At 40.4% G+C, this 13,311-nt stretch overlaps 1 protein-coding gene across 1 annotated transcript; it reads left to right on the forward strand.

The window, feature by feature from the left end:
* The first annotated feature begins 6,043 nt into the window (after nt 1-6,043).
* Nucleotides 6,044-13,032, forward strand: palmda (palmdelphin a). Its single transcript, XM_068738224.1, has 9 exons — nt 6,044-6,099; nt 6,132-6,177; nt 6,298-6,378; nt 6,728-6,855; nt 6,957-7,071; nt 7,555-7,579; nt 7,660-7,752; nt 8,818-8,978; nt 10,227-13,032. The coding sequence occupies exons 1-9, from the start codon at nt 6,044-6,046 to the stop codon at nt 11,283-11,285; spliced, it is 1,764 nt and encodes a 587-aa protein (XP_068594325.1). The 3' UTR covers nt 11,286-13,032.
* The last annotated feature ends 279 nt before the right edge of the window (nt 13,033-13,311 follow it).

Here is a 13,311-nt window from a genome sequence, read left to right on the forward strand (position 1 = left end):
GTGTGGTGACTTCTTCCGTGGTTTTTCTGTTGGTCATGTTTGAGTTTCTGTGCTCTTATTGTGAAACAAGAGTCAGTAAGATGTCAGACAGGTTAGTGGGGAGGCAGCGACTTCACCTCAGCTCACTCAGAGCTGCTCTGCTCTCCCACAGAGTGCTTCTTAAGGGTCGGACAGTCGTACAGTACCAGAACTCCCCCTTCAAACACTTACATAATAAAAGAAATGGGCAAGTAAGTGTAATTCACATTTTTGATTTGATTTGACTGTGCTGTCATTTAGAGTGAAGGGACCCTTCCAATAATAATAAATAATAATAATAAAGGTTTACTGTCAGGCATGACCCAATATAAAGACATTGTATCACATTATCATCAAAACAACTTAATACTAATGAAAACATTCAGCAGTCCCTTTACTTAAAATTAACAACAACAAAAACATATGTTCTAAATACATTATTTATTGAAAGCTAAAAGATGTGTTTGGGTCATTCCAATAATGAGTTTATTAAAAATAATCTAGTTTATTCATAAATACACGTTTCAACCTATTATAAGCCATAAGCATCAGCTTTCTTTATGAACATCAGATGTTTCTATAAATGTAGACACATATAGGAACAACAATTGATTTTACATCCACAATCAAACCAAGGGAGTTTAGAATGGTAAACTTAGTACATGTGTCACAACTTAGTCTGTCATGTCTTGTTTTGACCCTGCCTTTAATTCTCCTGTCATCTCAGATCCTCTGATTACCTCATTCCCTCAAAATTCTCTCAAATTGTCTAGTATGTTTTTGCCTATTCACTCCTGTTGTTGTTGCCCGTTCCTGACCTTTTGACTGTCTTTGGGATTTGTTTGCTACACGGACTGATTACCTGGTTTGACCCTTTGCTTGTCTTCGGATTTTTAACTTTGAAGTAAACCACTTCTACCTGAACCTGAGTTTGTGTGTTGTCGTGCTTTTGGGTTCAAGTCTGCCTCCAGTTGTCACAATTTGTACCGCGCATTTCTAGTCGTCCGACCAGAGCGTGTCACCATTCACCCATTCACACTCATTCATTCACCGATTCCCTTTAATTTACCCTTAAACTGATCCAACAATCCAAGATGTATTTTCTTTGCTGCACAATCAAATCAAACAGAAAACAACAGTTGCTCAGTCAATGACTGTGCATTAGATTATATGTAGGTCTAAATGTTTGTAAGCCTTTGTTTTTGGCTGTAATTGTCTTGGCTACTGTTAGTGATATACTTATTCAATGACAACCTTTCAGGAGACAACTGCAGAGCGTATTGTTGATTCTTACTACAGCACTATGGTTAAGTCTTTATGGGTTAATGACGGCCAATACTTTTATGATATATTTTGGAATAAGGCTGCCAATGTCTGACATAAAACAAAATTAATATGTATTTTCTCCTGTATGCCTCTTTCACACAAAAAAGATAATAATATTAATAATTTTAAGGTCTAACTTCACATGCAATTGAAGGGTTTCATTCACATCTGATGAATGATGAATACACTCAGTGTCTTTTGTTCCCATGCTACTCATCCTTCTATTTTAATACCTTCTACAGTGTATGTAAACAGGCAGAACTTTAACTTTAAAAATTGTTTTAAAAAACATTTAAAAAAATGTATGATACAACCTGGTTTCATCAGCTGGTATGATGTGCATTCTGTAAAAAAAAGAATAATACAGCAGCCTCATGTACTGTAAATATGAACATATATTTGACTCTTCTGTATGAAAGATCTAAGTCTAGGGGGGTGTTGAACAGTTGAACAAATTTTCTTCTCTTTACTTCTCATGCAGATTATTATCTAATTGACATTTGTATATTTATTACATGAATATAAACAGCTTCGTTATTTTCCAAATTGTATTGACGAGTTAAAAATGCAGTACAGCATCATGCACAGTTACAGAACAGTCAGTTATGAGTTGATTAATTACTTTTCGTTAGTGGACATTTTTCTAGCAATAGTTTGGATCACTTCTATTGGCTGACAGAGGGACAGCCAACTGTCAATCAACTGTAGCACACGCGCAACCGCAAAGCCCCGCCCACCTACACCTGGAGCCTTGAGGTCTCGCGCTTCCCGCGGGACAGACAGCGACACAACCGTCCAGCACGAGAGAGCTAGCGGGCTTCTGCGAGGTAAGCTAACTGAACACGATTTTCTGCACGTCTTTCTTTTATAGTATTAATAGGTGGGAAGTATGACGTGTTTCCTTGTTGTGTACATAAATAATAAGGTGTGCCACCAGCTATTAAAGTGACTTTGTCATTAAGGACTCAAGTTACCCAACATTCACTTAATAATTACAAGTAACTTCAGCAACAAATGACAGCTTCAGAGGTATATATGTTGACAGAATGAAAATTGATAGGCTCATTATGGTGAAGTGCACAGTCTGGGAGAGAGAGAGAGAGAGAGAGAGAGAGAGAGAGAGAGACACAGAGAGACACAGAGAGAGAGAGAGAGACACACACACACACAGAGAGAGAGAGAGAGAGAGACAGAGAGAGATAATTCTTTAATTCTGTTTAAGCTTCAGTTTCTCCTTGCTGCTGCTTGTCCCGTAGTTTGAGCTGAGTTTTGTGAGCTATACAAGGCAGTGGTATAAAAACCTTTAACGTTAACTCTGTACACACACCCACAGTATTCATTTGAGACGTTTATAAATTCACTCAACACAAACTCATCATATGCTCTGTAATTACTGTATTACATACTGCAGATACTTAGCGGTTGTGTAGTAGTTTTTTAGTACTTTAGTACTGTACTGTACTTTGATAGTTGGTACACTGTGTGAAAGTATAGGCCAAATGAAGAAAGATGTAATTTTAATGTTTTGGAGATGCATTCATGTGATTTCTTTGAAAAGTCGTGTGTGTTTCATTCTATTTAGAGACAGCTGAAAGAGTAGAGCCCCGTACGGTGATACTGTGACGTCAGTGACATAAAGTAAATGCACAGGAACAGTTGGGAGAATTTGTAGATAGTGAGGTACTGAGCACATGGTCGTCAATCTGTCCTTCTGTCTGTATTGTTGCTGCCAAGCAGATGGCTTACACAGATTACCAGCCTCATGAGCAGATTAGCTCAGTTTGCCCACTGCTTTACTGACTCGTTACCTGACTGACTGACAGGATATAAACTCTACTCTGCTTTTATTTTGTAGGAGTGATAACACAGTCATCCTTATTGATTAATAACTGTGTGGTTGGCAAATGTGTTTTCCCTTTTTTACGAGGCGATGTGAGGACTGAGTGGATGAACTGTTTGACAGCCTATGTGACTGACAGAGGGTCAGATTGAGCCTCAGGCTGACAGCACGGATGCCTTGCGAGGGCAGAACAATATGTAGTCCCTCTCTGACTGATTTGTTAAAGGTATTTGGAGCAATATTAATCTGAGACCCTTTTCTCCTGGCTGACCTGAGGCAGTGGGTCAATAACATGTTAGCATATCTATATTATATTTGTTTAGCTATGGGGTATACTGCAGGCCTTAGGAGGTGTTGGTTCAATACCAGTAGAGAAGTATATGAGGCTCACACCAGACACCTGGATCTTCACTCAGTTTGCCAAATGGTGACCTGGAAATAGAAGCAGTAAATGAGCATGTTTCTGTCTAAGAATACCCTCCACCCCCTGACCCCCTTATACATGTGAACATGTTTGAACCCCCACTATAAACTCTCCTGACCCACATCTATATTAAACACACAGCCTCCTGCCTATATTCACACAGCAGGCTCTGCAGGGTGGGGTATAAACCCAAAGAGTGGTGTTTTTAACGTTTATTTAATTTTGAAGTTCAAAATGCAGTACAGCTGTTTCAAACGCTTTTCAAATTAATGACATTAATTAATCAAATAAATTAAATTAAATTAAAATACACTATAATACAGTACTGTATATAAAACATAGTTAACTGTAGTTCAAAGTATAATTAGTCGATAGCCTAAAACAGCATTGTGCTGTTTACATACACAGTAACTTCAGTAGTGCAAATAGGCTACGAAGCAACAGCTTGGCACTGGTTTCAGTGTAATGTCTAATATCAAAATAAAGTATAAAATATACCATTTCTTTCCCATACGTTATCATGTATGAAAGGACCCAAAATGAAGTCTGTAAGCGGACGACTTGATTACTATAAGCAAGTTATTTAAACAGTATTTGTCTAAGAATGATTTCGTCCAAAGCTTTTTGTGCATAAAGGCGGTTTATCACTGTGACACTGATCACTATAAGCAGTTTCCTCTGTGATGTCGTTTACCCAGACTTCACAGCAGCACCCTCTGATGAACAGTGACGATGACACTTATTAAGTTACCTCAAGGGGTTACCTCCTGGCCAATATTGTATGCTATATGTAATAACAACTTATATGTAATATTGTATTGAATGTATTGTCAGTATTTTATATTGTTATGTGTTTTTGTGTGCTGGAGACAGATGAGAGGGAATTGACTGGGAGGTGAAGGAGATGAGGAGTCTTTCAGTCTTTTATTGTATTCCTTAAAAAAAGGCAATACATATTGTTTATATTCAGAACAGAAAGAAATGGTAGCAATAAGGAAATCATCACGTGAATGAAGACAAGAATAAAAGAAACCTAATTTGACCCTTAGAACTGTCATGAAATCTTTTTTTTAACGTTTGCTGTGAGCTATATTTAAACCATAGACGGCTGAAAAAGCAAATATTTAAAACCACAACAAGGCAACAATGACATGGCTCACACGGTGGACAGCTGGACCAGCAGGACCAGCAGGACCTGGACACCCCATTGACCCACTAGATGTGACCCCTCAAGTGCTTCTGAATAGGAAGTCACAAATCTACCCCTGATACAGCAGCAGTTAGTTTTAGACATGTAGTTAACACATAAACATTAAAATCATCATGTGGTCACAATGATTGACAGTATACTTAATATAGACTGTGTACATAAAACATAATACAGATAGAGAAAACCACATGTACTAGAAAGGGAAAACAATCTGCCACAATAACATCCACATTCCATTATAACACAACTTGCATAAAAATATATATATATATATATATATATATATATATATATATATATATATATATATATAGTTGTCCCAAAACTGACATTAGGACAGAATGCATGCTGCACATGTAACATTAGGCAAACTGAGTGTCATAATTCCACTGTTTCCCCATTCGTCCTGCTGAAGCCTCACGTCTTATTGTCCTTATTGTCAGTTTTTTAATTCAGTAGTTCATAAAAACATAGTTCTGGCTTCTTTACCTTGTTGGTGGTGCATCCCACTACACGGCAGCTTGAGGCATTTTCTGTTGTTTGCTAGCACCTTCACACAATACAAAGTCCATTTAGAATGATGGATTGTTTTCCCCCCTCGTGTGGCCGAGACTTTATTGCACTCTGACTCTGTAGAAATGTGAGACTGTGCAGTAGAGATGCCAATCCGTTTTACATTTTCAATTTTATGTATGTATATGACGTTCCAATAAAGTATATGTAATCTTGTAAAATGTAGTATAAATAACTACAGATGACAATAAGTATAACATTAAGAATGTTTCACGGCTTCCAGTGTAAGCTTTACACTGTCTTAAAAAAAAAGATTGTCTGGAGCCTCACTGTCAATCCTAGTTCTTAGACAGAAAATCTGAGCCGGCTATGAAAATAGCAATCAGTGCATCTCTACTGTACAGTATGTGGCAGAAAGGGGAAACTACACACACACACACACACACACAGACACACATTGAAATATGAATTTCAATATGAATATTTTTTTGGTTTTACTTAATAATAGATACAGATGAAGTACTGTGATGCATTACAGTAGAGTAAGATCAATAAGACTTCTTATTGATCCCATAAACTGGAGGTTTTCCTGCTATCAACTCAAATCCATTTGTACTGCTGTGTGTTGTTAAAGCTGTCATCATTGTTACAGTCGTCTGGCTGGGCTCTGATTGGATAATCTTGTAGATCAGTGCAGTTTGCCTTTATTTCAATGTTGAACAGTGGAAAAAAAGGTGTCCAACAAGTATCTCCTGTTTCTTGTCCACTGTCTCCTTGCTCTCTTTTTCTCCCTCCTGCAGCATGGAGGAGTCTGACCTGCTGAAAGAGAGGCTGCAGGCCATCACTGTAATGCTTTTTGTTGCCATACCTACAACATTTATACAGTTTACTAACCCAAACATTCATTAAAGAAATGTATGTATATATCTGCCTATAACCTTCTATCTTTTGTCTGTAATGTAACAGGAGAAACATCGCATCCAGGAAGACATTAAACAGAGGAAACTGGAGCTGGACCGAGAAAAACTCAAACTTCAGCATCTAAAGGTTCACGTTACACTCTTATACTTTGTCTCAGTAAATGTACAAATGGGCAGCGCTAACACCAGATGAGGTGTGTGGTAAACCGTTTGGATAGATGGGTATTATCTCTTATTAGCACGAATAATCACTCTGTCCATCTGTTTGTCCACAAACGTTCATAAGAAAGACACTGTGGTCACCATTACCTGTTTGACTACACTGATCAGCTGCTGCCATGTGAACTCATTTAGTGAAATCACAATGAGAAGAACATTGATCAGGGGAAATGACACCTGTTGGCAGCTGTAGATGTAAACCTGATTACATTTAAATAGATCTTAATCCTCGTTATTAAATCCTCTGAAATCATTAGAAAAAAGCCCTGAGAGAGCAGTGGCTGCTACAGGACTCAGCTTCCCACAATGCAACAGACTCTCCACAGCAACAGAGCCTTCTGTCTGACCAGCAGCAGACCAGAGCACTGCAGCTCAACATCCACAGGTACAAAACACACACACACACACACACACACACACACACACACTCACACACACAAACCAATATGATCTATTGAACCTACACTGTCTCCTCTGACCCATTAGGATAGAAATGGAGGTGGAGTCTTTGGAGAGAGAGGAGTTTATGATTTCTACCAACGAGACTTTCATCCTCAGCAGACTGAAGGCTGTGGAGAAAAGTCCAAGGGACATTATCAAGGTAGTCGCACACTCTGTCTCTCACAGACACACACATTGGCATTGTACATTTCTGCAAACCACAGGATACACTGAATGACAATTTCTGAATGCAAAATACATTTCATGAATATATTCAGCCATGTGTCTCGCTTACAGAGACGCACAATGACAACATGGTTGACGTTTTGAAATTTGTTGTGTTTAGGGAACCAAACAGCTTGGTTAAGGTTCGAGAAAAGATTAAAATAACAACGTAACTTAACAACTTAACTAGCGTTACTAAACAACAACAACTGCCCTTAGCAGACTTTGTTACATATGTAACATCGTTACCTAACAAAGCCAACGCTGCTTTTTGGTTTCACACGGCACACAAACAGTGAAAGTCGTGTGAACGCACAATGCCAAGATATTCTCCTGGTGACCGGGCTGACACAGCTGTACAGTGTTTTGGTGCTTTCGACATGTTGCATTTACATGTTGATTTGTGTTTGTCCTCTAGGAGGCCCGGGACAGCTTCGTTCCTGGTAAGTCATGACATCATTTGGATGCTTTAACCAGCACACAAGATGAATATGTGTTAGCAGTTCTGTTTTCTGTCCCACAGAGGCGTTACTGGTCACCAAAGGGATCCCTGATGTCCCAGAATCCCCCTCTCCACCAGCCAACAAACACTCTGAAGCAAACACACAAAGAAAGAGTGAGATCATTTCTACACATACCTGTAAAGTCTTTCAAAGCACATTGGTCTTTGCAGTTTAGGAGTGATGATATAGTCCTGTAGTTTGATGACAAATAACCTTAAAGGAATAATCTACTGAAAAGCTGCGTTTTAGTATCAAACATTCACTTGAGATGTGTCTGAAAAGCTTGTAGCTCACTTGCTTGTAGAGGACAGCAGATGTAGTCAGCTTGGATCCCAGTGGAGACCAAGTTTACCTTAATCACTCGTCAAATGTAAGTTAAACACGCTAACATGGCCCCGCTGTCAGATTTAAGATCCTGATTTGATTACAACCCTGTTTGAATACCAGTTAAGGATGATAACCAACTTTGAGTTGCCTTCATAGTTTGCATGACGTGGATATTCATGTCCTTCTATAGTATCCTTGTGTCTTTGCATCCTGCCACACTGTCGTTTCCTCAACAGTTGATGATAAACTCACTTTGCATTCAGCTTTTCCATCTAACAGTAATTAAAGACCAGAGTATCGTCCTCATTACTCTTGTCAGACTGTAATTATTTTGTTTAATTGTTTCCCACTCTATATTTAGTTGTACTGTGTAACTACCAGTTGAGGGCACATCTGAAAACATGGCTGACAGTGATCAGAACCCTGGATAAGGTGTTTACTCTCCTGGTTTCCATCCCAGTAAAACAGCTTGCATATTTGGCTTTCTCAAAACCAGGATTAGGGTTTATCCAGATTTCTGCTACCAGAATATGGTGTTTACACGCTCCATCACAAAACCAGGATACTCCAAAAACCTGAAGAAAAAAAACAGGAAAACTAGTGCACAACTAGTAAACCAGCTCATTACCTGGTGCTGATTGAGACGAGACATCTGAGAGAGGCTGCAGTAGGCTGTGTAGGAGAGGTAAACATGCATGACACATGATTTCTACTCTCACTGAAGAGGGAACTTTTAAAAAAATTTACAAGGGAGCGTTTGTCACTGCTTGTCATTGAAGCAACCTGGACCGAGGGACTGAGATTTAGCCAACATGACCTGATATTAACTCTGTCTTCCTTGTGTGTCCCAGCTCTGTTCGCCATGGAGATCAATGTGACTAAAAACCTGTTGACTGGGCAAAGCACAGTACTTTCTACTGCAACAGTTCCTCCTGAGGAGTTAAACCAGCGCGCCGGCCTCAAGGTTTACGACGACGGCAGGAAGTGTGTTTATGCCTTGAATTCACAAGAGGTATTCACTGATAACCTTTATTTATACAGCCTTTTTCAAAGCTTACACTGACAACGTGCTTCGTAACAAACAACCCCAAACATTCATATGGTGGTACAAAAAAAATGACAGGGCACATAAATACAAATGAATGTTCTTTTCATGGTCTTTGAAGTTAATGAAAATACATTTTAATTTTTTGTAGGATTATTTTTGGGCATGATGTAAATATATTTCTTTATGAGATAGTGAGACTTAGTGGGGAAAGACAGGGAATGTAGGGAAAGAGAGTAGGACGGCATTTTCCACTGAGAGGCTTAGGTTGTTATTATAAGTGTCATAAGGGTTCATCCTCCTCTGCCTGTTGCCTCTCTACATACTCTGGTCATTGAGTTCAAAGACCTCTTACACATTGTCCAAATCATCTCAATATTTAGCCATGTGCAATTTCTCTACAAACACATCGGCACTCGCAGTGTTTTCACAGCAAGACTCTTTCCATAATTATAGTCAGACATTATCAATCAGAACACGTAACACTTAAGGTGGACGTAAATGGCGATGCCAACCCGTCCCAATAGGGTTACATTACAGCCTTGGTCCATAGACAGATGGACGAGTGCTCAGTGCAGGTACACTGAAGACAGACCATGGAGTGCTTACAATGTAAGGAGTTAAACCTTAAAATGAATTCTAAAGTCAAATGGAAGCTAATTCAATGACGCTAGATGGAGGTTATGTGATCTCTTTTTTGTTCCAGTTAACAGTCTGTCTAACTTAAAGCATTAAAGAGAGCTACAGGAACCAAGCCTTGATTCATTTAGCACGAGTAACTCTCTACTCGTCAGTGAATGATGAAATGATCTGATTTTGGGAACAATAACAAGCTGATGATTACAAGTGTGAACTACCTTATTAACATTAAAATCACAAGTTATATTAGAGTAAGATAGACAGAAGATCATTCCTAGCTCTAGGGTTAACTGAGGTTATCAAATGTATCACTGAATTCTGATGTGTTTAATGAGCCTCACAAGATTATTTCATTATTTCAGATTTTTCTTCATTGAGTTGCAGGAAGTTTTAGATTTCCTACACTTGATGTCAGTCCATCCTTCTAATAGGACTTTAGGGCCTTATAAATTTGCGCATCATCAGCAAAGCAATGAAAATAAATAGATGACGTAAAAAGGGAAACTCTAAACTGTCTGATACTATGAACCTCTCATTGTGTTCTCCTCATGACGACGCATGTATTTCTACGTTTAGATGTCACATGATCAGAGCTGTGTCTCCGAGCTCTCAGCCAAAGAGGTGGAACAGTTGCTGAGAAGCGCCACAGTGCATCGCCAAGTAAACCACCAAAACTACCACCTTAACCGCAGCAGAACGGAAGAGCGTTGCTTTTACAACCACCGAGATGAGAGCGACGGAGCGGAGGAGGGGTTCCACCTCAGAAACCAGCGAGGACATTACGGGAGCCATCTCCTCAGACACACCGTACCGGAGAAAGACTTTAACGGGCAGAGACAACCTGGGCTACAGTATGGCTCCGGTCACCAGGACAGTAGTTACAGACGGCAGGAAGAGAGAAATAACCAAAGCAACCTGAGGGAAGCTCATCGCCTTGGAAGCCATAAGAGGGTGGGACATCCCTTTGGCAACCAGAAAGACCGTCACTGCAGTTCCTACCAGGTGAGAAACTGTCACACCGGCAGCATCACCCAAAGCAATAGTGTGGTAAATGGAGGCAGAGCCAATGATTGCCCTCCTCGCAGATCACATGACCAGGAAACAGAGTCTGCCTGCCAGGCGGAGCTCTGCTACACTCCAGCCAACTATATTCCTCTTAGGGATTACGTCAGCGTGGACGAAGAAGAACTTTATTGCTACAGCCCACCATCCAAACCCAGCCACGATGGCAGACCACCCGCTGCCCTGTACAGTGGCCCCGCCCACTCTGACAGAGTGCCCTCCCCCCTCTACGGAGACGACATCCCTTACACCATCCTCAACGCCATGGAAACCACTGAGCCAATCACAGCCATCTTCATGGGCTTCCAGACGGCGCAGGATGACAGTGGGCGGGCTCAGGAGTTTGAGGGCTCCCTGAAGGCAGAGCTGGTGATCATCGAGGACAACGAAGACTGCAGCGACGACCGCAGTATGAGGGAGAAGAAGCGCCATGATGGCTATCCAACAGGAAGTTCAGCCAATGGAAACGGGGGACGTGTGGAGGGAGTTGAAGACAGATGGACGGAGACACGGATGGGACCAGGTATCAGAAAGATCCAGAAAAAACACAAACCCTGCTGTACTGTGTGCTAACTAATGCATGTCTACTCAATAACCCGCTGTGTCAGTCTGCTAACCTAATGACATGCATGCTTGTCATAAACTGGGGCTTGAAATGGACGGAAATGCTCGAGCACTCTGAAAACCCCAAATCAACATCAGAGCCATCATTCCACACATGAGTGATTCCTTGGCTTGATTAGTTTGCTGACATTGTGTTAATAAGCTACTAGAACTAGGAACTGGTCTGACAGATCTAAGGCATTAGATGACGTATGCCTCCTTAGAAATGTAGCTCCACATCAGGACCACAGGAACTGTGATCGGCTGCTTTTTCTTTACTATGTTCTGGTCCCAGTGGAGATTGTTTATAGTGAAGACAGTATAAAGGAAGTTGCTCTTTTTTAGTAAAACACCTCTAGCAAAGACATTACAGTCATTTAGCAGATGCTTTTATCCAAAGCGACTTACAAATCAGTATCTATCTACACACCTCAGACACAGGAGACATTTTGGGGTTAAGGCTCAAGGAGACATTGACATGAGACTAGTGGAACAGGGGTTCGAACCGCTGATCCTCTGATTGAAAGGCAGCTCTGCTCTCCACTTAGCCACGGACATCTCCACTGTAATCTTGCTCTGTATCACAATGACAGAAAACATGTACGAAACAAAGAAAGTAAAGAGGCCAATTTCACAGCTTTAGTCTCATATTCAGTAATGAAACGAGGAGAACCAGAAGTTACCTGGATGTGCTGTAGGTCACAGGTCAACAGTTACTGTAGGAAATTCAAGTAAAGCAGGACTTAACATCCGTTTAGTGTTTCACCAGCAGAGAATCATCACCGACTTGGCAGCTCTTCTGGGCTTTTTAGCCTCTTTGAGCGATTTGTTTTGGCTTCATGTAACATTTGAACTTCAAATTCAACTTCAGCTTCACCACTCTGAGAAAGTGTAGACTGAATATCTATGAGTGGACGTGACGTCACCCTTTGGTTTGCGGACTGCTGTTTTGAAGCCTTGAGTTTGCCATTTTTGGTATTTTGGAACCAAAATTGAACATATATGGACGGGAGGGTGGAGCTGAGGAAGAGCGAGGCCCACTGGGGGCAGGTACAGTTAACATAACAAATCGTTAGCAAAACAGATGCTCAGTCAGCGGCTAGGTTTGCTAAACTTGAATATATTTCAAATAGAGGAGTTATATAAATATAATTAATTGAATAAAAACGTAACTCCCTGTACAGTATTATCAAATAACACATATTGTAAGGATTACATGCATATGTACAGTGCGATATGAAAATGACTCTAAACAGAGTGTTGAAGACCTTTACAGTGATGATGAGGAGGATGTGTGTAATATACATCATATAGAGCTCTAAATGTGTGTGCATGTTTAGAGCTCTGCTCTCCTACGGCTCCCTCTGCTGGAACAAACCAGGAGAGGTAAGCTGGATCACACTGAGGAGCAGCTATTAGATCTCAGAGTGGACCTGAAGATAATGAAATATATTTCAGCAATGTGTTTTTACACACGTGTTTCTGTAGGGTGCTGTTCCAAAGTAGATTTCAGAGACACCTAGTAGCCAGAAAATAAATGCTAGATCAACGATTTCAATCGACTGATACCTTTAGATGTTGAGCCAACATCCAAGTGAGATCTTCATTGAATGTGTTTCTTTTGACTAGCAATAGTGTTTTTAACTGCCGATGATTGTCACTGTTTTATACTAACGTCAGAAGTTTGAACTGTAGCAGTTTGTCTACACTGTCAGGTGATGACGCTAATAAACCTTTTGTTACTGATTACTCTGTCTCTGCTTGTCTAACCCTCATCACAGTGTGTGTGTGTGTGTGTGTGTGTGTGTGTGTGTGTGTGTGTGTGTGTGACATTAATCCTGTTGGATATGAATCAGCTCAGATGTCCCCCACAAAGTCATGCTGGACATCAGTCTGTGTTTCTTCATATTGACACTGATGCCATGTCATTACACCACTCTGTGCGTGTGTGTGTGTGTGTGTGTGTGTGTGTGTGTGTGTGTGTGTGTGTGTGTGT

The sequence above is a fragment of the Cebidichthys violaceus genome, unplaced genomic scaffold, assembly GCF_023349555.1.
Source record: "Cebidichthys violaceus isolate CVI_PGR_0920_01 unplaced genomic scaffold, fCebVio1.0.p SCAF_8, whole genome shotgun sequence".
In the NCBI taxonomy this organism is placed as follows: domain Eukaryota; kingdom Metazoa; phylum Chordata; class Actinopteri; order Perciformes; family Stichaeidae; genus Cebidichthys; species Cebidichthys violaceus.

Excerpts from the sequence above, each read along its gene's own strand:
- palmda (XM_068738224.1), top strand. The coding sequence starts at position 6,044 with ATGTTGAACAGTGGAAAAAAAGGTGTCCAACAAGTATCTCCTGTTTCT. Across the intron at positions 6,178-6,297 it reads AGAGGCTGCAGGCCATCACT|GAGAAACATCGCATCCAGGA; the intron begins GTAATGCTTTTT and ends GTAATGTAACAG. Across the intron at positions 6,379-6,727 it reads TCAAACTTCAGCATCTAAAG|AAAAAAGCCCTGAGAGAGCA; the intron begins GTTCACGTTACA and ends TGAAATCATTAG.